At 35.9% G+C, this 24,877-nt stretch overlaps 7 protein-coding genes across 24 annotated transcripts; 2 read left to right on the top strand and 5 right to left on the bottom strand.

The window, feature by feature from the left end:
- The first annotated feature begins 219 nt into the window (after positions 1-219).
- Positions 220-973, top strand: LOC123223303. Its single transcript, XM_044646443.1, has 2 exons — positions 220-475; positions 625-973. Exons 1-2 carry the CDS (start codon positions 270-272, stop codon positions 851-853), a joined length of 435 nt encoding a protein of 144 aa, XP_044502378.1. The 5' UTR covers positions 220-269; the 3' UTR covers positions 854-973.
- A 1,217-nt stretch (positions 974-2,190) lies between these two features.
- On the bottom strand, positions 2,191-3,545 carry LOC123224328 (transcription factor DUO1-like). Its single transcript, XM_044647962.1, has 2 exons — positions 2,907-3,545; positions 2,191-2,816 (listed from the first exon to the last, which is right to left on the bottom strand). The coding sequence occupies exons 1-2, from the start codon at positions 3,252-3,254 to the stop codon at positions 2,373-2,375; spliced, it is 792 nt and encodes a 263-aa protein (XP_044503897.1). The 5' UTR covers positions 3,255-3,545; the 3' UTR covers positions 2,191-2,372.
- A 288-nt stretch (positions 3,546-3,833) lies between these two features.
- Positions 3,834-13,334, top strand: LOC123222640 (probable mitochondrial import inner membrane translocase subunit TIM21). Of its 11 annotated transcripts, none has more exons than XM_044645511.1 (7): positions 3,870-4,291; positions 4,508-4,526; positions 4,811-4,921; positions 5,309-5,405; positions 5,935-6,054; positions 10,249-10,368; positions 10,857-11,394. In XM_044645511.1, the coding sequence occupies exons 4-7, from the start codon at positions 5,337-5,339 to the stop codon at positions 11,031-11,033; spliced, it is 486 nt and encodes a 161-aa protein (XP_044501446.1). In that variant the 5' UTR covers positions 3,870-4,291; positions 4,508-4,526; positions 4,811-4,921; positions 5,309-5,336; the 3' UTR covers positions 11,034-11,394. The 11 variants fall into 11 exon arrangements, 7 of the variants coding, with proteins under 7 accessions (XP_044501450.1, XP_044501449.1, XP_044501446.1 ...); XM_044645510.1 differs by having other exon boundaries at positions 4,038-4,291; positions 5,051-5,405; XM_044645509.1 differs by having other exon boundaries at positions 4,038-4,291; positions 4,811-4,974; positions 5,051-5,405.
- On the bottom strand, positions 6,628-9,121 carry LOC123222639 (UPF0481 protein At3g47200-like). Its single transcript, XM_044645508.1, has 3 exons — positions 8,948-9,121; positions 6,916-8,392; positions 6,628-6,794 (listed from the first exon to the last, which is right to left on the bottom strand). The coding sequence occupies exon 2, from the start codon at positions 8,334-8,336 to the stop codon at positions 6,957-6,959; it is 1,380 nt and encodes a 459-aa protein (XP_044501443.1). The 5' UTR covers positions 8,337-8,392; positions 8,948-9,121; the 3' UTR covers positions 6,628-6,794; positions 6,916-6,956.
- Positions 11,793-12,692, bottom strand: LOC123222642. 2 transcript variants are annotated; one of them, XM_044645517.1, is made up of 3 exons: positions 12,381-12,691; positions 12,282-12,299; positions 11,793-12,174 (listed from the first exon to the last, which is right to left on the bottom strand). In XM_044645517.1, exons 1-3 carry the CDS (start codon positions 12,609-12,611, stop codon positions 12,148-12,150), a joined length of 276 nt encoding a protein of 91 aa, XP_044501452.1. In that variant the 5' UTR covers positions 12,612-12,691; the 3' UTR covers positions 11,793-12,147. The 2 variants fall into 2 exon arrangements, with proteins under 2 accessions (XP_044501452.1, XP_044501451.1); XM_044645516.1 differs by having other exon boundaries at positions 11,793-12,299; positions 12,381-12,692.
- LOC123222638 (UPF0481 protein At3g47200-like) lies at positions 12,995-15,461 on the bottom strand. 2 transcript variants are annotated; one of them, XM_044645505.1, is made up of 3 exons: positions 15,304-15,461; positions 13,255-14,734; positions 12,995-13,161 (listed from the first exon to the last, which is right to left on the bottom strand). In XM_044645505.1, exon 2 carries the CDS (start codon positions 14,676-14,678, stop codon positions 13,296-13,298), a length of 1,383 nt encoding a protein of 460 aa, XP_044501440.1. In that variant the 5' UTR covers positions 14,679-14,734; positions 15,304-15,461; the 3' UTR covers positions 12,995-13,161; positions 13,255-13,295. The 2 variants fall into 2 exon arrangements, with proteins under 2 accessions (XP_044501440.1, XP_044501442.1); XM_044645507.1 differs by having other exon boundaries at positions 13,255-14,684; positions 15,304-15,449.
- Positions 15,462-19,421: 3,960 nt separating this feature from the next.
- Positions 19,422-22,936, bottom strand: LOC123223685. 6 transcript variants are annotated; one of them, XR_006503831.1, is made up of 7 exons: positions 21,929-22,936; positions 21,747-21,818; positions 21,570-21,655; positions 20,726-20,801; positions 20,485-20,586; positions 20,014-20,069; positions 19,422-19,929 (listed from the first exon to the last, which is right to left on the bottom strand). XR_006503831.1 is itself a non-coding variant. In XM_044646995.1 (3 exons), exons 1-3 carry the CDS (start codon positions 22,694-22,696, stop codon positions 21,650-21,652), a joined length of 846 nt encoding a protein of 281 aa, XP_044502930.1. In that variant the 5' UTR covers positions 22,697-22,935; the 3' UTR covers positions 21,375-21,649. The 6 variants fall into 6 exon arrangements, 1 of the variants encoding a protein (XP_044502930.1); XR_006503830.1 differs by having other exon boundaries at positions 20,485-20,801; XR_006503834.1 differs by having other exon boundaries at positions 19,422-19,922; positions 20,485-20,801.
- Positions 22,937-24,877: the final 1,941 nt, after the last annotated feature.

Genomic DNA, 24,877 nt, shown 5'->3' with positions numbered 1-24,877 from the left:
TCAGGGCAAAATGCAGAAATATATCCCATCTGGTTCCAATTAAGTTGATAAGCAGTTACAACTTTACAACGTACCGTTGCACCCGCGCCAAACACACTGTAATCCTTACTTTTTCTTGTTAAGACTTCTGTGAAACGACATAATGATTCAAATCTCCTCAGTATATATATGCCTAAACTTCATGAAATATCCCAATCCACCCACAGATTCATCGTACACAGCAGCACAAAGAACACAGTCCTTCATTGGCTCTTTGATCATCTGTCATTATGGACCCATCAAGTAAGGATGTTCCTGCTCCCACACCCTCCGCAGGTGGAAGCAGCCCAAAGGCTAAATCTTCCAAACTAAACCCTGATGCTAAAGAGTGGAATCCTTTGATTGAAAGGACACCCGAGGAAGATAGAACTTTGTTCCTGACATTCTCCAAGGGATATCCCCTTTCCGAGGACCAAATCATCAGATTTTTCAACGAGTATATGTCTTACTTTTATACCATGCATGATCAACGTTTTGGTTTGCCATGCTTTTGTCATGTGTCCAAATATTATTGTTATTTGTTCAGTAGTTTTGCATTTGCTGTATATGTTTTTCTGATATTATATGTGTGTTCCTGGTGATCAGCAAGTATGGGCCATGCGTGGAGAGGGTGTACGTTCACTGGCCAGTTCCGAGAACTGTGAACGCCCCGCCGCCGTTGTTTGGGAAGGTGGTATTCAAAATGTCTTCTATACCCATCTGGATTTTGAATGGACATGAGCAGACCAAGTTCAAGGTCGATGGCAAGCCTCTTTGGTGCAAGAAGTTTGAAGCCAAGCATAAGGAAGTCGTTCCCGATGGCTCTAACAACTAACTTTATTTGTTTGCCTGGAATTTGATCCCTAAGTAGGACACAGTAATGTATTCGTAAACTTCAGTTTCATTGTATTTTGTTTTATATGATTGTACGGATCAATTATTTGAGTAATACTAAATGGATACACAGTAATAAGGTTCCATTAGCCCAGAAGGCTCAACTTGTCAAGCCTGACCAATCTGATAAAACGGAGGCCGAGATAAGCTCAAAAACATGGCCTGGGTTTACACTTGTTTTACAGTTTTAGAGCACATAAATGCATTTTGCATGGTTTTAAATCTCAGATGTGTCTAGCCCCAATCAAATCACATTTTATTTTAGGATTGAGAATTGGATCACTTCGAATAGCAGTTGAACCAGTGACTCGCACACCCTAATCCAATCCCATTTCAGTGGACCTACCCTCGTTTTAAGAGAAAATATACTAACAACAAGGTAATTTAAGTAAACTATAGGCTGAATGACTATTTCTCACATGAATTTTGATAAGACAAAATTTTTCATCCATGTTCTCTAGCAAGAAATGAGATAGAAGAGAAAAAAAGGGAAAATAGATGAAAAAATTATAAAGCGTTTAAAATAAAAATATAATTTGTTTATTTCTTTAGGATACGAAATTGACTTTGACAAAAAAAAGGGGTTGGAAAATATTTCATCAAAGTTTAGGCGGGACTCAGTTGTTTGGCCTTGTAAACTTAAAGTCGCAACAAGATTGGAATCTAAGTCGTAAATTTTAGTTTTCGAAAGCAAATGGATTCATTGCAAACCAACAAATCGCGCAGAACAATTAGACGATAGAATCCCTTCAATTTTCATCAAAAAGTCGTCATAATACGACAGAGAGACCGCACCGACAACTTCGAACCGATGTGGACAGTGTCCGCCGCTAGACCTTGGGACCTGCACCTGGCAAAGGAGGGTCGGGTTAGGGTATTCTGTACTGGTTGGAAGATCCGAAACGCTCTTGGGTTCCCGATCCACCATGTCTCTTCGTTTCACCTTTTCTCCGTTGCATCCAGACGGATTGTATGTGCTCTCTGTGCCGATGAAGATGATCCCAACAACTTGTCCTCCAAAGACGTGTCCTCCATCGATCCTTCCAAACTCAAGGTCACAAAGTGTACATTGAAGATATCAACCTCATACTTAAAATTTGAACAATGTCCTTGTACTTGCAGGACTATTGTGCATATGTGGACTATTGTCCTTGTACTTGCATGATCATTTATAGCTTGATTGACATCACAAGTTGGTTAGACTACTGGCTTTACTTGATTGAAAAAACTTGAATGAATGTGAAAATAATTAAATTGTCCTGAGAATAGATGCCAATCGACAAACAATAGAGTAAATGATTAGAAACTTGCTTTCAATGTAGTTCACAGAGCCTTAGTACAAAGAATAAAGGTTACCAGAATTACCAGCTCACAAGGATTACATCAAATTTTCCAGCTCAAGAAACTAATCATACATTTATCGTCTGCCGGGACATGACACCAGCCTTGTAGTCTATGAATCACCAGTCCGATGGGGTGGGAAGTGGCTCAGTATGATCAAACATGTCGTTTGGGAAGTCATCAAAGAAGGCATCTGGGTTCACTTGGTTGTCATTTTCATTCTTCGGATCAAGTTGAGGAGCATTTACTGGTCCAAACAAATCGATAAAGTGAGGGTCGTCAAGCCCAGCCAAGAGCTCTTGGCTTTCCGGTGAAAATGTAAGGTCTTGTTGAGGTTGTGTAATTTCAGGAAACGGATTTTGTAATTGAGAATCAGAGCAAGGATCATTATTCTCATATGGGATAAGCTCAAATTGGGAGTCGAAATGAAGTAACTTAGGATTTACCAAATCTGGCAGCGGAACCATCTTAATAATACTTCGAGCTTTCTCCATGTTGGATGACGAACAAGACTGAGTCTTTGAGGATGACTCTTCCTCCATTGAAGAACTGAATCTTGAAGCCTAAGAGTGAAAAGAAAAATGCTTGTATCATAAACACATTACAAAATGCAGATAAAATCAACATCTCATCTAGCCATTAAGCCTATTTACCTCTACAATTGGAAGATCATGAAAAGCAGAAACTTCTTTAGCAGTTTTGTGGGATTCGGAGTTGGAAGAGGAAGAGGGTGTTGCTGAATTCTGCAAAATTCTGGCCAGCCTCTTTTGCCTGCTGCTCCAAACATTCTTAACATCGTTGTCAGTTCTCCCAGGCAGGTACGTGGCTATTCTTGCCCATTTGTTCCCAAACTGTGCCTGCAATTCTATCACCACTCTCTCCTCCTCTAGTGAAAATTTACACCCACTAACACAGAACCAGATCACTTTCTCATGTAACATAATGCATGGCGAGAAATGAAACTTCAAAAATAACAATAATAATAATAACAATAACATCATAACTTACTTCTTCAAATTGGGTCTAAGTTTGTTGACCCAACGAAGACGACAAGACTTGCCAGTTCTCTGTAAAAGGCCTTTGGATCGAATGGAGCTCCAGTCTCTTGGTCCATATTTTTCCACATGGTTTATTAACACTTCATCTTCCTCTGCTTTCCATGGCCCTTTCCTTATTTCATCTCTTTTTCCTTCCATTGTTGATTGAAAAACCAAAATTCTTCTTCAGTACATTCAACTTGTGTTATATTTTTCAACATTGTTTTCCCAGTGACGACGGTTAAAAGGCGGTTACTGTCACAACCCCCCATATCACAACCCACATCCCCTAATTTTTCTGACATTCAAAAGAGCTACTCAAATTGCACATATGCCCCTCATTGTTTTCGTTGATTGGATTTTGAAACAAGGGGAAGTGCAATCGAATCAACCCAAAACCATTAATTCACTGTTTAATCTACAATTCATCTTATTCTAATTAATTGTAATTTGGATGAAATATTTAATAATTAAATAAATAAAATCATTTTAAATATTTATTTAAACAATATATCAATCCATTGCTGTGAACTGGTCCAATCATGGGTTGGCTTGGCCGGTCAATTACAATAAGTCCCTTTTACTTTTGGGCCGCTCCTGGATAAAGTGAGTGTTACAACATCAAAACCCAATCTAAATGGCCCAGTACGATTGGATTTCTCGATTGGGCGTATCCAGATAATCTGTCACACATGTGTTCCCGCTGGCACGTGTCTGATAGACCCCAAACACCTATAATTCGTGGGTTTTGAAAATTTTCATATTTAATCACCAGGGCAGGTCTTATTATTGTGTTCCTTTTGACTTGATAGTTGTATATATGATGAACACCTGGGGAAAATTTTGATTATTGTGTTTGTGTCATCGAAGAAGCCATTTGAGTTCAGTAAAGACGTACAATTTTAGAAGATCAGCAACAACATCGGTTCGGAAAACATGGTCTTTGGCTCGTTTTTCATCATCGTCTAATGAGAAATCCACAGTGGAATATAGCAAAAAGGGTATAATGATTTTTCGTTTCACAGAAGATGAGAACTATTATTTGTTTTAGCCTTTTGGGATTTAGTGTATCAATTTTAAGTTGCTTTCTTGATGGTCGTGCAGTTTTTTGTGTTGGCGTATTCTGATTAGTTTCATCAATGTGTATTTTGCTTTCGATTACCTTTGTTTTTCTTTAGTATATAGCTGCTGAATGATTCCTTTGTTTTGTTCTACAGGATGTATTTGGAGCTAATGGTAAGTGATGACTATTCTGATATTCATTTTTTATGTTGGTTTAGATTATTGTGAGGATTATGTATGTTTTTTACGAGAAAAATGTTGCAATGGATTTGAGGGTGTGCTTAGTTTTGTATCAGAGCCCCTTCACCGTGGTGCTGGCATTGTTGTGTTTCCTTTGGTGTATGATCGCTCTAAAATATATGAGCTGCATTCTGGTCTCCATTTTAGTGGGTGTATGATTCTATTGGGAGCCCTAGGTTCCCTTTTGTGGACTATAATTGATGACCTTTTTTTGGCAGGAATCTCTCTTCTGGTAAGAGGGCCTTGTACTGGAGGATGCATGGTTAATTTTCGTTCTCGATATAAACTAATTGAGAACCACGTAGCAAATGCCAGAACTCATTGTTGTGGTAGGTCCTTTGCATCAGAAGCTTCAAAGAAATTGTCAGAAACATCATCTGCAGTATGGCTTTGAATTGAAATAGTTTTACTTAAGTCTTTTCTGTAGATTTGTTATTGAACAGAACTTTTGTTGACAGGAGTCCTGCATTTCTCTTTTCTATGAAAAATCAACATTCAAACCTTGGAGAGGAAGTGTTTCATCCATATTTTTTTCCTTTTGATTATATGTTGACATCAGGTTTCTCTAATTCTCTTGACATATCCTCTAACACCCTTACAGCCCAAAAAAGACATCTCTACTGTTAAGGATCTTTTTGATGCTCCTACTTAAAATATCCCAGAGAAGCCAGTAACATTTACTGAGGGGGCCTCCTACAGTGTTATAATTCTTGCAGGGCTTGGGGTTGCTGCTTGCTGCTGCTTATGCTGTGTTCAAAGAACTCATATTTGTACCAAAAGAATAAGACATCTCTTGTTGAACTGTGTTTTTGGGTAAAGAATTGTGTCTCCTTTTCACCTCCATTCTGATTTGGCACCATTGCCTGTTTTAGGTATAAAATTTTTAACAAGGCTCTGAAATGAGTTCAAGTTGATGGTCAGTTTTGCTGAATTCGACATGTTTTTGTCTTGTAACTTGAATTTGTAGAAATGGTAAATTCTAATTGTAATATTGCGCTGGTCTGAGGAGAGATAGTTTAGTTGCTAGACATTTTTAAGTAGGAGAATCCAGTGTTGGGTTGGCAGAATTTGCAGGTATAAAAATGAGACTAGACAGAGAACTAGAACCTCTACTCTATTATAAATTATAGTAGATACATATAAATGATGATGAATACACTTATATGCCCACTTTCTAGTTTATTTACCAGTAACATGAAAAATCAAATGCTCTGTACTTCTTGCAAATGGTTGCTCATGGTTCATATGATGTTGTACTGTTTAAGCATTATACAAACTGTTTTGCATTTTGCATTCTGTGATTGTTCTTTGATTCACCTGGATTGAATTTGCTTTGTATCAGGTTAGAGTGAGGCTTGGATCCCCTATAACTGGCTATGATCAGGAAAGTAGAAATTGTGCAGCCCGTCAACATATACCTAATAGGGTATATACTGATGAATTTGGCATAGAGCATTTTAAGGTAAATTACCAAATAATTTTAGTTATTTATGCACCTTTTTTTTTTTGTGGGGGGGTGGGGGCGGAAACGGAAGGGGGAGGGGAGCGAGGAACCGTTACGTGAGGTGAACCAACCTAGTTTGGTTTGAACCGATCACACCAAGCTGAAACTTTTGATCCAGTGATTGGTCCCACAACAACTACATCAAGTAAGTGGTGATCACTCCGATCACCACTCATGGAGCCAGCAAGGTTTTAGCTGAGATGTTCAAAGATCAAGAGGACAAGCAGTGTAAAGTATATGTCCGTCTCTTGATTTTGGGCTTTCATATTTGTTCTGAAATCACCTTGGGCTTTCATATTTTGTTGATAGCCCGCCCAAAGCTTTCTCAAGTCTAAGTCAACCGAAGCTTACATATGTTTATGTCACTTGTCAATGGTAGATGCTATCCGAATTGGATTGGGTCAGATTGCCGTTTGATTGAAATTTTTTTATTAAAACGATAAAATTTTCAACTTTTTTCATTAAAAATACTAAACATTTATTTTTTTATAATAAAGTATCTATCTAATCACATTATTCTAGAAAACAAAATAAAACGACAATTCCAAATATTTCTAGCATTTCACATGACATCATCAAATAATACAAGTTTGGGATAAGAATCTACAACGCATTAGAATGCCCTTATTGACGATCTGGTACTCCAACTGCATCTAGAGTTCCTCGAACAATGTAATATCTCGCCCTTTGTTCAGTACCTTCAAAAGACATATGGAAAATTTTGAAACTTCAATCTGTTCAACAGAGTAAGAATACCATTTCCTAGAAGAAGAAGAAGGGAAAAAAAAAAAGTAGAAGAAGCAGAAGAGAAATGGGTACCTTTGCGTGGAGTTATCCCTAATAAAAACACACAAACTTAATTATTTTTTAGACACAAACAAGGCCGGACAGAATCTTTGGATGGTTTGTAACAGAGTGAGCAATAAGAGTATAGTTGCAGCAACAGTTCCAGTGCCTCTCCAGAGATTTTCAAAGTACACACTTATCAATGTTGCCTTGGTCCGATTCCACCATTTTCCATGGTGGTTTTTCAGCCTCTGGCACATGTCTTGGTAACAGGAAGCACTTGGAGTAATCTCCAGGCAAAGCTTGTTAATCATCTCTTTTATTGAATCATGGTCGCCCACACAATTGCAGATGATACCCTTTTCAAAAAGAAAATCCACATCTTTTCTGGTGTTGATCAGAGCATCCATTAGATCAATATAGTTGCAAATATAAGTTTCAAATGGATAATGGCACTGCTCCAAGGCCATCAGGTTTCGAAACGAACATTCTGTACCATCTTCAATTTTAAGGCGTGGAATCTTTAGCACATCTCCTCTAAGCCATGGAATGTATGAGTCTTCTCTCTTTCCGAATTCTATGTTCAGTAAGCTTTTTTCTTTTCCTTTGTCACCGGACTCTTCTGGCTTCACTGCATCTTTTTTATTAACTGGCATAAACTTCACCCCAGACCCATTTAGCTTCACTGCACTTGGTAAATCTTCAATTTTTCCGCCTGGAGACTCGGTCAACTTTCGATCGATTTTGACATCGACCAGCATGGTATGTCTTATCAAGTCCACAAAATGTTTAACTTCCTTGTTACTCCAGTCACCATATGGTTCCCTATAACCGAAAAACCTGCAAGAAAGAGTAATGAAGGCAGGTAACACTTTTCTAGTATTGCAGCTTCTATAGGCTAACTCGTAAGACTCGTTTAAGACAAAGTATGGAAGCTGATTTTCAAGCAATTGCAAATCCAGTTTTATAGCATTTGTCAGCCATGGTTTACTGAGGAAAAAATCTCTAATACGATCATGGTAATTCATCAAGAGTTCAATGATGAAGACAGCATCATCCACAATCATTTCTATAAACTTATCTGACTCGAAATGCTCCAAGTTTGCTTCATAACAATGGCGGATACGTTGTTCTTCTTCTTTGACAAAGTTCTCGATTTTCTCTAATCTTTTCTCATCGAACTCCCCTTTATATCTCTTCTTTTGCTTCTGCATGTCATCCCATTTCCATTCTTTTTGGCTCAGCATGGCATCCCATTCCTCTTGGCCGTGGTGATAAGGACCGATTGAAACTACGTGAGGAGTGTAAGCATCATTATTTATGTTCCTAAGTTTCTTAGGAACCTTATAAATACAACAACATGGACGCTGGGGCTCCAGATTGTCTTTGATATTAACAATCACCTCGTCTTCTCTTTGGTGCTTTTTTTCAGAGGAACTTCCTGACCCATTCATCTTACCCTGAAAATATTCCTCAGTGATTCAATCTCACCTTCAACTGCTTCATGCTCCTGGAAGTAAATAGACTACTAATGATCACGAAAAAACTTTCAAAACCAAATTAAATCTTTTTTATCAGGTGATTGTTTTCCATCTTGGAATCGGATCTGATTGTAACGATGAATGATCGATGCTATGCAAATGTATTCATAGATTATGATATACTTAATACTGTATCTTAATTTTATTCCTGCAATATTTTCTGAGACAACAGTATGTTCAGCATGAATCACTAAGCTAGAGCAGACACACTGAATAGAAAATATTAAGTTCAAAATCGAGTACAATTTATATAGTTCATTGTATTATATAAATATACTTTTTTACATCTTCCAAATTCAGGAGTCAGGCCAAACTACAAAGTATTCTCACAAGAGTTTCAAAATGACATCTCTGCAATGAATACAAAAACAGACAGCGTGAAGGAAAACAAGGACATTTGAGATCATGCATTAGAGGTTCCTCAAACGTATTAAATCAGATAATTCTATCAACGATTTTCTCAGAGAAAAGAAAAACAGAATTTAAAAGCTCAAAATATTATATAACAAGATCAGGAGAAAAACCTGGAAATTTTCTTCAAATATTACTCACAGAACTTCTTCGTCTGAAACTTTCACATGTAAATGTTTCTCTCTGATGGATTCCGCCCATATAAATAAATGGTCTACCTCAGGTTATTTTCAATAAATTAAAGTTTTTTGTTTTCTCTTTCAACAATCCTTTAGATGTATCCCACAGCACTAATTTACTTTATATCCAGTCCACCCAATCCAATAATGGAAGGCTTGTATTTATTATTGCCTTGTAAAACGAGCTCATATTTAATATCCGGTAGTTGGCACGTTGATCACTCCACTAACATTGTCCACGTAATTTTTATTCATTTGTCTATAACTGAATCATGCATGACGATTGACGCTGACGTCGCACATTCCAGCTTACCACAGTTGAAAGTGTGATCTTCGTCTTCCTGATCCTGTTACTGCATGGCCCCACCCTGTTCAAAATATCATGCAGATTTGGCTTTCTTGTTCTTAATTTATCCTTTAATTGTTCAAACCAGTAGGTGTAAGTCTATATCGTATCAGGTGAGGGAGGGGACCTCCAAATTTAATAATTAGAAAACAATGATAACTACTCCTCATAGAAAAAGGTTTCTCTTTAATGTGCAGCTTGATTACATGTACATACTCTATCAATCCGAGGGGTGAGATTGTGTTATATTTGGAGGATAAGCACCAGAGGAGCTATCCATCTTTTGGATTTGGCTCAAATCCACCCGTGGATGTAAGTCAGGTTGAGACGCTTAGTCACCTAAGCTGACTGGAGTTGCAGTCATTACCTACATTATTAACAAGTTATATTTGAGCTGTCCTATGCTTTATTGCTCCTAAAAATTTATAATGTTGTAAAATTCATAAAGAGTTCAAGATGATGGTCAGGTTTGCCGAATTCGCCATGTTTTCATCTTGTAACTTGAATTTGTAGAAATAGTCAATTCTAATTGTAATGTTGCGCTGGTCTGAGGAGAGATAATTTAGTTGCTAGACATTTTTAAGTAGGAGAATCCAGTGTTGGGATGGCAGAATTTGCAGGTATAAAAATGAGACTAGACAGAGAACCAGAACCTCTATTCTATTATAAATTATAGTAGATGCATATAAATGATGATGAATACACTTGTATGCTCACTTTCTAGTTTATTTACCAGTAACATTAAAAATCAAATGCTCTTTACTTCTTGCAAAAGGTTGCTCATGGTTCATATGATGTTGTACTGTTTAAGCATTATACAAACTCTGTTGCATTTTGCATTCTGTGATTGTTCTTTGGTTTCACCTGGATTGAATTTGCTTTGTATCAGGTTAGAGTGAGGCTTGGATCCCCTATAAATGGCTATGGTCAGGAAAGTAGAAATTGTGCAGCCCGTCAACGTATTCCCAATAGGGTGTATACTGATGAATTTGGCATAGAGCATTTTGAGGTAAATTACCAAATAATTTTAGCTTTTTTGGGGAATGAGGAACCATTACGTGAGATGAACCAACCTAGTTTGGTTTGAACCGATCACACCAAACTGAAACCCTCGATCTAGTGACTGGTCCTACAACAATTACATCAAGTAAGTTTAGAATTTGATTTTATACGACTCTAGCAAGCTTCAAACCCATGTCATCTTGTTTGAGTACCCCCACCTTAGCCACTCAAGCTGCCACTTGGGGCCACCCATTTCCCTTTTTCAGATGTCATTACCATGTTATGATGTGCTATGCTGACTGAGGTGAACCAGCCACTCAAGTGAATAATGTTGGATGTTAGTGAACTGATTTTGTGCTTAATATGTTTCCCAACCCTCTAGTGAGGTCAAAACCAAAACATATTTTGTTCATTAACTCTGCACAACAAATTACTAGGAATTCTGACTTCAATCTAAAGTTGCTTAGTTCTGTTTTCTGTATTGATTGGGTGTAGGTTAATTTCTACATCCGTGGACCTCATGGAGCCAGCAAGGTTTTAGCTGAGATGTTCAAAGATCAAGAGGACAAGCAGTGGAAATTTACATACTTAATTGTTGAGATTAATTCGCCTTTGAAAGCACAATTGATGCTGGAGTCTTACATGCCGGCAGCAGCATCAGCACCGACCTAAAAGATGTATATGTTAGGCCACATATTACACAGGTATACCAAAGGGAAAAGGGAAGGAAGGCAGGGGAAAAACTCTGAGAATTGGATTAGAATCAGTTGATAAAGGAGAATATTGGCTCACTTGGCAGCTAGACAGGATAAGAAGCAAATCAGTTATTTGAAAGGCAAATGGAAGAGAAAAGGAGTAGGGCTTAAAGGTTAATTCTGGGATTTGGGGGCTCCTGCTTGGGAGGAGGATTGCCAGAACTGTTTCTCTGTTTCTTGTTAAATTGAGTGTTTAGAATAATTGTTGACTACCGGAACAATTCGTGTTTTATGGAATAATTTCTTAACAAAGAGTGTTTACAGGAGTATTAATCACATCTCTTGTGTCTGTTACAAAATTGTGAGAATTCTGCAGTGTGTGTCTGGATTGATTGGCTGTATTGTAGGAGAGATAGTGCAGGAGCTGTGCGAGAAAGGAAATTATTGTACATGATTATAGCGTGCAACCCAGAATGGTCGCATGTCACCGATGTGTGAGTAGGGATGCTGGAAAAGTTGCCTTCTTTTTATTTTCCATATGATATTGCTAGAAAATTGTTTGTAATTCTTTGTTTTCAATGAAGCATATTGCATATAAAACAAGTAGTTGGTTATGTTTCGATTTATGTCACCTTAATGGAAAGAAAAGAACAAACAAGTAGTTGCTTATGTTTCGATTTATGTCACCTTAATGGAAATAAAAGCACAAACAAGTTGCCTCGTTTGATCTTAATGCTTAAATGGAATGCTTGGGCAATTAGAAATGCTCAAGACTTTGTTCTTTCTCTATTACATTTTTAATAATACAGACAGAGAGTATAAATATACAAATATAACGTTGACATGTCATTCTGATTTTGAATGACCCATCAATGCTTGTATCCGTATTTGTAGGTTGTGTCAATAATTTTCTTGTACAACAGACTAAGTTCTACTAGAAAATGTAATAAATTAGTTATCAACATAGTTATTCATATTCATTCGATACCATGGTAATCAACATTACTGCTCAAAGATAAGTAGTAATTCAAATTTCACTGAACAACCAATTATCCCATAGCCACAAACTATATTCTCTTGCTTCTAACAGGTCATCTGTCTTCTTCCTCATCAAGAGTCTGACACGAAAAATGTATTATAATTTCAACTGAAATATAAATTATTCAACTTACTTGGCACTTGTTCGAGATGCGATGCCAAGTTTTTTTCTTATATTGGAACCCACCTCCATTAGGTCTTCTACCTGTAATTATTTTGTTCCAAAATAATTAAAACTCAGTAAAATGTAACACCAACAAGTCACGAACAGAAATTATCTGACTACCTTGTGAATTCCAGAAGCTTGAAGAGAAGCGACGGAGGCGGAGGCAGCAGAACCGACAAACAAGGCGGCAATACCGAACGCCTTAACGGGCATGAGGCGAGAGTCGCCGCTGTAGCCTTTTCTGTAAGATGATATGCCCCATCCTAATTGTACCGTGCTTGCCAAGACCCACCACCAGTGGGTCTGGATCTCCTTAACTCCACTCCGATCACCACTCTCCTCCGTTTCCATCGCCTCCTCTCCTCTCCTCTCCTCTCCTTCTTGCGTGAGTGTGACTGCCCCCTTTTGTTTCGCTTCCAGTTTCACTTTGTAAAGTATATGTCCGTCTCTTGATTTTGGGCTTTCATATTTGTTCTGAAATCACCTTGGGCTTTCATATTTTGTTGATAGCCCGCCCAAAGCTTTGTCAAGTCTAAGTCAACTGAAGCTTACATATGTTTATGTCACTTGTCAATGGTGGATGCTATCCGAATTGGATTGGGTCAGATTGCCGTCTGATTAAAATTTTTTTTATTAAAACGATCAAATTTTCAACTTTTTTCATTAAAAATACTAAACTTTTATTTTTTTTATAATAAAGTATCTATCTAATCACATTATTCTAGAAAACAAAATAAAACGACAATTCCAAATATTTCTAGCATTTCACATTACATCATCAAATGATACAAGTTTGGGATAAGAATCTACAACGCATTAGAATGCCCTTATTGACGATCCGTTACTCCAACTGCATCTAGAGTTCCTCGAACAATGTGATATCTCGCCCTTTGTTTAGTACCTTCAAAAGACATATTGAAAATTTAGTGCCTTTATTAGAAGAAGAAGAAGGAAAAAAAAAAAGAAGTAGAAGAAGCAGAAGATAAATGGGTACCTTTGCGTGGAGTTATCCCTAATAAAAACACACAAACTTAATTATTTTTTAGACACAAACAAGGCCGGATAGAATCTTTGGATGGTTTGTAACAGAGTGAGCAATAAGAGTATAGTTGCAGCAACAGTTCCAGTGCCTCTCCAGAGATTTTCAAAGTACACACTTATCAATGTTGCCTTGGTCCGATTCCACCATTTTCCATGGTGGTCTTTCAGCCTCTGGCACATGTCTTGGTAACAGGAAGCACTTGGAGTAATCTCCAGGCAAAGCTTGTTAATCATCTCTTTTATTGAATCATGGTCGCCCACACAATTGGAGATGATGCCCTTTTCAAAAAGAAAATCCACATCTTTTCTGGTGTTGATCAGAGCATCCATTAGATCAATATAGTTGCAAATATAAGTTTCAAATGGATAATGGCACTGCTCCAAGGCCATCAGGTTTCGAAACGAACATTCTGTACCATCTTCAATTTTAAGGCGTGGAATCTTTAGCACATCTCCTCTAAGCCATGGAATGTATGAGTCTTCCCTCGTTCCGAATTCTATGTTCAGTAAGCTTTTTCCTTTTCCTTTGTCACCGGACTCTTCTGGCTTCACTGCATCTTTTTTATTAATTGACATAAACTTCACCCCAGACTCATTTAGCTTCACTGCACTTGGTAAATCTTCAATTTTTCCGCCTGGAGACTTGGTCAACTTTGGATCGATTTTGACTTCGACCAGCATGGTATGTCTTATCAAGTCCACAAAATGTTTAACTTCCTTGTTATTCCAGTCACCATATGGTTCCCTATAACCGAAAAACCTGCAAGAAAGAGTAATGAAGGGAGGTAACCCTTTTCTAGTATTGCAGCTTCTATAGGCTAACTCGTAAGACTCGTTTAAGACAAAGTATGGAAGCTGATTTTCAAGCAATTGCAAATCCAGTTTTATAGCATTTGTCAGCCATGGTTTACTGAGGAAAAAATCTCTAATATCATCATGGTAATTCATCATCAAGAGTTCAATGATGAAGACAGCATCATCCACAATCATTTCTCTAAACTTATCTGACTCGAAATGCTCCAAGTTTGCTTCATAACAATGGCGGATACGTTGTTCTTCTTCTTTGACAAAGTTCTCGATTTTCTCTAATCTTTTCTCATCGAACTTCCCTTTATATCTCTTCTTTTGCTTCTGCATGTCATCCCATTTCCATTCTTTTTGGCTCAGCATGGCATCCCATTCTCCTTGGCCGTGGTGATAAGGACCGATTGAAATTACGTGAGGAGTGTAAGCATCATTATTTATGTTCCTAAGTTTCTTAGGAACTTTATAAATACAACAACATGGAGGCAGGGGCTCCAGATTGTCTTTGATATCAACAATAACCTCATCTTCTCTTTGATGCTTATCTTCAGAGGAACTTCCTGACCCATTCATCTTAACCTGAAAATATTCCTCAGCGATTCAATCTCACCTTCAACTGCTTCAGGCTCCTGGAAGTAAATAGACTACTAATGATCACGAGAAAACTTTCAAAACCAAATTGAATTTTTTTATCAGGTGATTGTTTTCCATCTTGGAATCGGATCTGATTGTAACGATGAATGATCGATGCTATGCAAATGTATTCATAGATTATGATATACTTAATACTGTATCTTAATTTTATTCCTGTAATATTTTCTGAGACAACAGTATGTTCAGCATAAATTACTAAGCTAGAGCAGACACACTAAATAGAAAATATTAAGTTAAAAATCGAGTACAATTTTTATAGTTCATTGTATTACATAAAGATACTTTTAGTATTACATCTTCCAAATTCAGGAGTCAGGCTAACCTACAAAGTATTCTCACAAGAGTTTCAAAATGACATCTCTGCAATGAATCATAGCTCTATACAAAAACAGACAACGTGAAGGAAAGCAAGGACATTTGAGATCACGCATTAGAGGTTCCTCAAACGTATTAAATCAGATAATTCTATCAACGATTTTATCAGAGAAAAAAAAAACAGAATTAAAAAGCTCAAAATATTATATAACAAGATCAGAAGAAAAACCTGGAAATTTGCTTCAAATATTACTCACAGAACTTCTTCGTCTGAAACTTTCACATGTTTATGTTTCTCTCAGATGGATTCCACCCATATAAAGAAATGGTCTTCCTGAGTCCTCATCTAGTCCACTGGCCTAGTATGGGCCAATTTTCACACACTGATTATTTTCAATAAGTTAAATTTTTCTGTCTCTTTTCAACAACCTTTACAGATGTACCGCACAGCACTAATTTGAGGCCAAAAGAGTGTTTCGACCCCAAGTTTAGTTGCATCACAGTGTCACCCAATGGGGTTTGAAAAATCTGAAATCCCACCCATTCACTATTTACAGTTTTATAAAATTATTATTTTATTAATAATATTAAAAAAATAAATTTTATTACATTTTTCTTCCTAAATTTTAAAAACTAATATTTATCTCTTTTAAAGTTTTTTTATTTTAAAAAATTATATTTTTCTCTTAAAACTTTAAAAAAAATTTTCTTTCATACTACTATCTCCGACGATCTGAAAAGAACGATGATAAAATCTCTTTATCGATGAAAAAATTTAGAATCTCTTTTCTCGGATTTTTTCATTTTCAATGAAAATATCTATTCTAAAATTTTTTTATACGTCAAGCAACAGTTTAAGATAGAAAAAAAAGTTAATTAATACTAAAGATAGTAGTAGGGAAGACAAAAAAAAATTTTAAAAAGAAAAAAATATAACTTTTTAAATTATAAAACTTTATATAGAGATAAAGTTATTAGTTTTTAAAACTTAATAAAATAAATAAATAAAGTTTATTATTTTAATATTATTAATAAAATAATAATTTTATTCTTATTATTATTAAAAAAATTTAATAATAATTAGGGTACAGGCGAGATTGGAATTTTTTAGACTTAACTGAGGTGACTTTGACTGCACACATAAACTTGGGCGGGATAAAGTTCTTTGGCCTTTACTTTATATCCTGTGCACCCAAACCAGTAATGGAAGACTTGTATTTATTATTGCCTTGTAAAACGAGCTCATATTTTATTCATTTGTCTGTATACCTGAATCATGCATGACGATTGACGCTGACGTCTGATATTCCAGCTGACCAAAGTTGAATGCGCGGTCTTCTTCTTCCTGATCCTGTTACCGCATGGCCACACCTTATTCATATTCAAAAGGGAGAAGGACTATTTCCCCCTAACTCTTAATGCATTCTTAAAATACCATCTACGATAGACAAAAAATTATTTTTTCCACCAATAAATCATTAATATGGATGATCTTTATTTACATAAGGGTCAAATATCTATTTTACCCTTATTAGATAAAATAATAAAAATATCCTTCAATTTAATCTATAAAATTTATCTAAAAATTGATATGAGGGTTTTACCATTCACCCTCTTTAGATTTTAGAAACTAACATTTCATCTTACCTAAAGTTTTTAAACTTTGAAAACTAACATTTTTACTCTCAAACCTAGGATTTCTATATTTCTCAAAATACAGTCGCCCCCCATAACTTTCAAAACTAGCAGTTTTACCCCCATTCTTCAACTTCATCTCCCGACGTCATCTCCGACGTCGTCACCGGCCTCCTCCTTCTCCTGGTGCGACAGCGGTGGTGCGATGAAGAGATCTTCATCTCCTCGTCGCACGGTGTGATGAAGAGACGGAGATCTCTTCGTCGCTCCACCCAGATGACGCTTCGTCGTCCTTCATCTGTTCTTCCAGATCTGGACAACGCTTCATCGTCTAGATCTGGGTGACGAAAGGTCGTCATTCATCCTCCTTTGTAGTTGGAGATAGGAGATCGGTCGAATGCGTCAGCCATCGGTGGTGGCCGTAGAAGGAAGCAAACCTTAGGGGTGAAATCTAAATTTTTTAAACTTTGAGGATGAGTTAGTTATTAGTTTTTAAAACCTGGAGGAGGAAAACGATAAAATTTTAAAGTTTTAAGGTTTTAAAAGTAAAATAATAATTTTACCCCTATCCTTAACTGAAAAATTGGACGGCAGTTTGGTCATGGGTGAGAAAAGTGAATTTTTATTTACCGTAGATAACATTTTAAGTACGCATTAAAAGTTGGGTGGGATATAGTCCTTCTCCCTCAAAAGCTATTCAAAATATATCTCTGTCTTGGTCTTTATTTATCCTGAATTGTTCAGACTAGTAGGTTTAAGTCTATATCGTATCGGGGTAAGGGAGGGGACCTCCATATTTAATAATTAGAAAGGAAAGATGATCACTACTCATAGAAAAATGTTTCTCTTTAATGTGCAGCTTGATTACATTTACTTAATCAATCTAAGAGGTGAGACTGTGTTATATTTGGAGGATCACCTCCAGAGGAGCTATCCATCTTTTTGGGTTTGGCTCAAATCCACCCGTGGATATAAGTCAGGTTGAGAAGCTTAGTCATCTAAGCTGACAAGAGTTGCCGTCATTACCTACAGTATTAACAAGTTATATTTCAGCTATCCTAAAAATTTATAAAGTTGTTGTAAAATACCCGAAGAAAACAATCATATAAAGAAAATTTGACATTACAAACCACTAAATAAACTCCATGGGCTATGCATTAAAAGAGTGAATCGACGGATGACTGAGTCACTTAGAATTTCACTCTCAGACTCAGGCCCTTATCGCTTCTCAGAGTAACAAATACAGAATATTTGTTTAATTTGTCGCTATCTATCATGCACAGGCTCACTGCAACTTCTGTTTGATATGATACATACTAGTAGACGCTCATCTTCAATGGAAGGAAGTTGGTAAATATCATATCAGCAGAAGTCCCCTCTGATGATTATCCTCCATGTATATCATGTGACAAACACATTTCACCTTAGACTCATAGAATATGTAAATGCAATCACCCAACTTTTTTCTATTACCAGTTAGCATCTTTCTTTTCTAATTATTTGCACGGTGATATAGTATTAGGCGCAAAACAAATCGATTCAGGTTTGACTTTATATTGATTTGATTTAAACAAACTAAATTCTAAAGATGGATTTAAGTCACACTAATTTGAGATTGATTGTCAATTCAATTTAATTGAGAGCTTGGAAGGTCCTACATTATTGAGCTTGAGTACAAAAATGTGCAACTCACTAAATCACAAATTTAAGATAATTTGATTCAAAATAGTCAAATAATTTTGTTCCAATCAATATATATATATATATATATATATATATATATATATATATATATATATATATATATATATATATATATATCTGTCCGTCGTTTTAATTGTTTACTGTACTGAATCAGCCCATTATTAAAATCAAACCCCAATTTGGTTTGGGGAAAATTAGACTCTTTTAAAGCGCACCGTACTCGAACCGACCTAAAACAGTTCTGTCAAACTAGACCTAAAACAATTCAGTTCAGTTAATCTCACCGTCAATATTCTCCTTTTTGCACCTTCTCCAGTGTCATTGTTTACCATCCCGCTTCCATCCCCTCCCTACTCAGAGAAATCGAGAATCTCCGCTTCTGCTTCTGTTTATCTGATACAAAGCTTTGATTCCTTGCCTCCTGTTTATTTGATATAGTACTTCGATTTTTTTACTTGGGCTCCATCGTCCAACGCGGTTGCTCTCGTCTCCAATTTGTTTCCGTCTATAGTCTGAACCTCTACCGCCGCATTGGTATTTATGTAGGTAGGAGAGAGGACCATTTGATTTGAGAGGAGCTCCATTTCAACCAGAATTTGTGAGCATATTTTAATGGCAAAGTGCTTTCAAGAATTGTTATTGAGGTTTTTCTAAACAAATATTTGATCAACATATAATTTCTCAATATTGAACTAGGAAGAAGACTACTTTGTTGTTGCCTTTTAAAGAGTGGTGAAAGCAGAGGAACTTGTATTTTCCAAGGGACACGTCAAATCGGGGCTTCAGAGCTTGAAGTGCATTGCAAATTCAAATAAGATGTTATTACCAAATCTTAATTCAGTCCTTATTGCTATTTGAATATATCCTATTCAACCGGTCCTACAGTTGAGGCAGGATCTCGGTTTGAACCGGTGGTTGGCTTAATTTAACCCAAATCTGAGTTAGAATTTCAATTAGATAATTTGACTTGAATTCTCCTCCAACAATTCTAGGTCTAAAAGCACACTGTGAGCAAACTCCTGGCAAATTTAAACCAGTGGGATACAAATTATGTTGCTGGGAGCAAAGTCCAAACAAATATGAAGGTACGGAAAAAAAATTATGCCTTGGAATGAAAGACAATTGTCAATCCAATTTGTCTAAAACCAAGGAAGCTATATGGAAACTTTGTTCATACTAGAATAACAAGCAATGAATATGCATCCTGTTATCTCACGTTAGTCTACAATGCCTGTGCAAAGAAATTGGAACGTGCAGTTTTGAGAATTCAATTTCTTGGCAGTTGGGCACAAGGCAGAATGCATCGAGGAACATTGACTGCATTTCAGAATACAGAGTAACTTTATTAACTTTCAAAGAGCTTTCACTTCATGTAACATCCCTTAGGCTGACAACAGAGCGTCACTCTTGTGAAGCATCTATGCTTTCATATAGCAGAACAAAATATCTAAGATCAGATCATTCAGAACCTTTGTCAATGTAACTGACTTTGTAATTTGACTCAATCCACTGCACACTTTTACGCAGAAAAGTAATTTTATTAGCACATATGTTTCTGCCACAAAAATTCAAATAACATGAGAATCATCACATCATTTACCCATCATGCTGAGATCTGCCCTTGTAGCTATTCAGCAAAGCAAGACATGTATCAAGCTGCAAATGAGGACGTTCTATGAATTACAGCAAGGGGATATGAAATAACAAATTCAACTGAGTCAAGGTTGCGATAAAGTGCTTAATCATATGCTTCATGCTGAATTGTAGAAAGAAATCTTAACTAGATTCATGCCAAAAAATGAGCATCTGTCAGCAGTAAACTTAACTATAAAATAGATATCAGATGCAACTCGATGATGAAGCCCATTTTTCAATACAGGTAACTACTATGAACAATACAATCCATAGACACAGTTGATTATGACAATATGATATCAGCTGAGAGACTTCATAATGCACTAGATCTGAATAGCCAAATCTCAAGCCTTGCAAAACATTTAAATTTCTAACAAAATCAACAATTTACTGAAAAGGAATCTTTGCCCATGCAGGTTGAAAAGTCATTTTATACCAGACATACAGCGTCCTCAAAATCGGCAGCCAATAACACCTAATGCTCATACTCACATCATCTACCAAATACATCTTTACTTCCTTAGAGAATACCTGCAAGCTGATAATAAACATGCCCAGAAAGAACACATCGAAAATCTATTAGAATCATGATACTGAAAATGAATTCTGTTATTTTATTGCCATCCCTTGGGAATGAGACTTAAAAAACAATGATATCTAATCAAAATAAACTTAACCAATTATTCAATTTCCCATGCTTCAATAACTCAACCATATGAAGAGAATAGATTATTTGTCTCACCACTATCACACCTGCAATGCATATTCCCGAGTAACAGTCAGTGACACTATGTGTATCTCCCATGCTCTTGAAATAGGAAAGATGAGCAAGACAAAAACAACGTAATTATTTTATGGAGAATGACAGATTCATTGAATTCATAAAGATTTGGAACTAAGCATTCTTGTTCTGTCACATGCAATTTCAGAAACAAAAGATGGGAACTAAGCATTCTTGTTTTTCAAGTTGAAAAGAAGAAAATAGAGAGTGATCATAAGTGTCTATCCTAATTATCAGGGTTGCCCAACATATTTACATAATTCAGCGTATCCAATAAAACATATCTTGATTGAGAGGCAACCACATGTACATTTTTCCATGGACTTGTAAGTCAGGAAAGCCAAAGAATTTTTTCTTTTTTCACTCCATGAAAGATGACACTTTCCTAACATTATTCAGGAATCAATATACTGTCAATTTTTTTCCCAAGCATGCATCCGATCGGAGAATTTGAGAAATACAATATGTATTTGATTGATGTAGCAACCTGTTTAACTAAAAGCTAAACAACCTCATGAACTGGCATGTAAGGAACTTTCATTTCATAGAATTGGTAAATGAAAAGGATTTCATTCAACTGATGATTTATATGTACAACTGCAACTACTAATAATACAGTTTATGATAAAACCCCTCCGCCGAACTCTGAGTTCCTCACACATTTACCAGACAAAAGGCACAACAATAACATACATTTGTACCTTTCAGCTTCACCTTTACAAGTTCATAATTCGCTATACCTTCAGCAGACATAAAAACCTTCTAACTGCAGTCATCCACCTTCCATTTTCCCCCAAACTATAAAACATCAATATCCCATCTAACCCTGCAAACAACATATGATATAATCACATCTTTACCTCCATTAACAAATAAAGTCAACAAATCAGATGGTCAGAATATAATAGTAATAATACCTTGGCCGGACCATCATTAACCCGGTAAGAATCAGGCGTTATGGAAGCCAACCACAAACCCGGAAAAGCAAACTGCGAAAAAACAACAAAAACAAGAATCAGCAGACTTGAAATCCAAAAAAAAAAAATATATGCACAAAAATATTTTTAAAACGAATAAATAAAACATCATCTTGGTTTACATCGAGTTGATTCTGCACATTCTTCGCTCTCTTCTTAGGTCTCCTGGCGGGCTTGGACCCAGTTAGAATAAGAAAGTCATTTTCAATCTCTTCCTTCGAAAGCGAGATCGAGAACTTTTGCTTCTTTTCTTTTTCTTTCTCTTTCTTCTCCGGAACTTTCGTCTCGGTGGTTAAGATATTCCGGTTGCGAGTCAATTCAGGGCGACTCGATGGCTGGGCTTTGTTATCCGGCACCGCACCTCCTCCGATCGCATCATTATTACTAACTTTAGCGATCACTTTTCTCGGCCTTAAGTTCCACGTCTTCGGAACTGGCTCTTCGGCGGCGTCTATATGATCCCCTGTATCCGCAACCTCATCAGCAGTTTTAGTGTTCTTAGTACGAATTCTTAAGAAAACCTTCGATCTACTACCATCAGATGAATCGTTCGGTTTCTTCTCTGAATTCTCAACCAAATCATCCGTTGAAACAAGCACCGTCGATTTCTTCTTGTCGGACTTGTCAATTCCATCACCGATTTTCATACCTTCAGGAACCGGGTTCTGCTTTGGATACCCGGACTCACCATCGGCGTCGTTTGAGGGTGATTTGTGAGAAGAGTCGGAGAGTTTACGAAAACGATGAGTGTTTGTATGGTTCATGGCCCATTTTAAGTCAGGCAAAGAAAAGTTATGAAGAGGCTGAGATTTGACTGTCGTTGAAGAAGCCATAACGTCAAGGGGTTGCTCCGGCGTTTCCTTCTTTTCAATGAGAGAATGAAACACCATTGAAGAGTTCAAAGGTAAGGTTACTATTCATAAACTTCAATTGAAATATTATTATCTATTGTATGGCTGTGTTAAAATCTTCAATGGGAGAAAAACCCAGAAAAGAAAAAAATAAAAAAAAGACAAGTAGAATTCAAGAAGTGAGAGAATCGAATCTGAAGAAAATTAGAAACAGAGAAAGATTTTTGCGATTGCGTTCGTATGTATAATATATTAATATGAGAAGACGCAGGTATCATACTCCGACACTAGAATGAAAAACAACAGGTACAATCTTTTTTTCCGATACTACCCTTAGATTATTTCTTTATTTAGTGTCATCGTGTATGGTTGTCTCTCTGACGGGTCATACATACAATGGGCTGACACAGCCCACAAAATTTGAGCGCAGATAAAGCTTGACATGGCCAGAAAATTTGTGAGACATACCAAGACTCCTGAATAAAATGGGTTGTGCGATGTTTCCATTGGAAGGTTTGTGGGTCGGTGCAAAACAAACCGAAAAATAATAAAAATTTGATTTTATGAACCAACCCTATCGTGCTTTGAGGCGTAAGGTAAGGTTTCATGGGCTAGTACAGCTTATGGGACGTCAGCCTTTTCATTTTTGGCCTGGCAGCAGGACATAACATGATTTACTGTTACCTTTAGATCAGATTAATTAAATTGATCGGAGTAGAATGTGATAGTCAGTTTAATTTAAATCATTATTTAAATTCATATTGCTCATTACAGTGTTTAAACTCATATTAACTATTAGATTGGTTTGATTTGAATCAATATTTAAACATATATTAGTCATTGTGATAGTTAAACTCACATTAACTATTAGATTAAATCAATTTACAGTTAAATCAGACAAATTACTTTGATTTAATTTTAACATGTTTTGGGTTACAATTCTATTTAATTACATATTATTCTATTTTTTAGTTAATATATTTTAATTGAACTGGATATTAGAAGAAAAATGCAAATAATGAATGGAAACTTCAATTAGTTTGCATGGTAACAACTATCTCATCGAACCAATTTTATTTTATTTTATCAAGTTAAATGTTTTTTTTTTTAATTTTTGTTAGATTAATTATCATAGCCTAGGCTCAAGCAATGATTAAATCCATCAAGTTGATGGATCTGAACCTATCATTTGATTGCGTCAACATTGGAACTGAGGTAAAAAAAAATAACTATACATTGAAATGGATTGAAACACTAATTCTTTAGACTAAACTAAAATAAAGTTGCATTGCCATGTGTCCATGACGAAGACTCAAAAATTTTGTTTTGAGTGAGGGTAGAACAGTCTTTTCCTTTCAAAGTTCATTATTTGTATGTATTTGGTTGCGATATAATTCCACCTTATTTATTTATCAAATCGAATAACACGACCCAATCTATATTAACCATTTGGCAAATAGACCAATTTTATGTATTATTTTGTTGGGAATTTGACACGTGTCCGCCATGCAATGCATCAGATATGAATGTGAAGTGGGTTTATCCCAGAAGAATTGTGTGGTTCAGATTCACTATATTATGACCAATGTGACTGAGCAAATTTTCTCAGTGATGTGTGGTCTGGACTTTGTTTTACCTAATTTCTAACTCTTGTTTAATCCATGTTTATTCATCTTCATCAATTGAATTGACTTTCTGTTGGTGTATGTCCAAGAAATTATTTGTGATATCAATTTCAAGATATTTTATTTTGTATATAATTTTTTAAATAATATATTAATAAAAAATAATTTTTCTTATTTATATATATCCGTTGGTTCCTTTATTTTACGATAATACAAAATATATATATATATATATTTAAACTGTTTAGATAATTCATTTAATACAAATTAAATTATCAAATTGTTTTCTACGAATGTGATATAACTTAGACAATTATATTATATAATAAATATATTGATTATCTCCATTAATTATCATAAGATAACATTAGTAAAGGTGACGATGATAGTTATATCATTAGAGTATTTATATAGATTAATAGTTAGAGAACTGTTTTTCAAATATAACCAATAATGATAAGTTACATGGTCATTAAATCGTAGTTAATAACGTATCATAAGATCGTACTAATGTACGAAATAATATTTTTACCTAATATGTCATGGTTGGACTCGAGACAAATATGTGTGATTTATGTGATGAATATATACCGGA

This window comes from Mangifera indica, chromosome 8 (genome assembly GCF_011075055.1).
Source record: "Mangifera indica cultivar Alphonso chromosome 8, CATAS_Mindica_2.1, whole genome shotgun sequence".
Taxonomy (NCBI): Eukaryota; Viridiplantae; Streptophyta; class Magnoliopsida; order Sapindales; family Anacardiaceae; genus Mangifera; species Mangifera indica.
The sequence above is the reverse complement of the archived record's forward strand: the minus strand, read 5'-3'. Positions and strand labels throughout refer to the sequence as shown.

Excerpts from the sequence above, each read along its gene's own strand:
- LOC123223303 (XM_044646443.1), top strand. The coding sequence starts at position 270 with ATGGACCCATCAAGTAAGGATGTTCCTGCTCCCACACCCTCCGCAGGT. Across the intron at positions 476-624 it reads ATCATCAGATTTTTCAACGA|CAAGTATGGGCCATGCGTGG; the intron begins GTATATGTCTTA and ends CCTGGTGATCAG.
- LOC123224328 (XM_044647962.1), bottom strand. The coding sequence starts at position 3,254 with ATGATGTTATTGTTATTATTATTATTGTTATTTTTGAAGTTTCATTTC. Across the intron at positions 2,817-2,906 it reads ATGATCTTCCAATTGTAGAG|GCTTCAAGATTCAGTTCTTC; the intron begins GTAAATAGGCTT and ends TTTCACTCTTAG.
- LOC123222640 (XM_044645511.1), top strand. The coding sequence starts at position 5,337 with ATGCTGTGTTCAAAGAACTCATATTTGTACCAAAAGAATAAGACATCT. Across the intron at positions 6,055-10,248 it reads TTGGCATAGAGCATTTTAAG|GTTAGAGTGAGGCTTGGATC; the intron begins GTAAATTACCAA and ends GCTTTGTATCAG. Across the intron at positions 10,369-10,856 it reads TTGGCATAGAGCATTTTGAG|GTTAATTTCTACATCCGTGG; the intron begins GTAAATTACCAA and ends GATTGGGTGTAG.
- LOC123222639 (XM_044645508.1), bottom strand. The coding sequence starts at position 8,336 with ATGAATGGGTCAGGAAGTTCCTCTGAAAAAAAGCACCAAAGAGAAGAC.
- LOC123222642 (XM_044645516.1), bottom strand. The coding sequence starts at position 12,611 with ATGGAAACGGAGGAGAGTGGTGATCGGAGTGGAGTTAAGGAGATCCAG. Across the intron at positions 12,300-12,380 it reads AAGCTTCTGGAATTCACAAG|GTAGAAGACCTAATGGAGGT; the intron begins GTAGTCAGATAA and ends AAATAATTACAG.
- LOC123222638 (XM_044645505.1), bottom strand. The coding sequence starts at position 14,678 with ATGAATGGGTCAGGAAGTTCCTCTGAAGATAAGCATCAAAGAGAAGAT.
- LOC123223685 (XM_044646995.1), bottom strand. The coding sequence starts at position 22,696 with ATGGTGTTTCATTCTCTCATTGAAAAGAAGGAAACGCCGGAGCAACCC. Across the intron at positions 21,819-21,928 it reads ATGTGCAGAATCAACTCGAT|TTTGCTTTTCCGGGTTTGTG; the intron begins GTAAACCAAGAT and ends GTTTTTTCGCAG.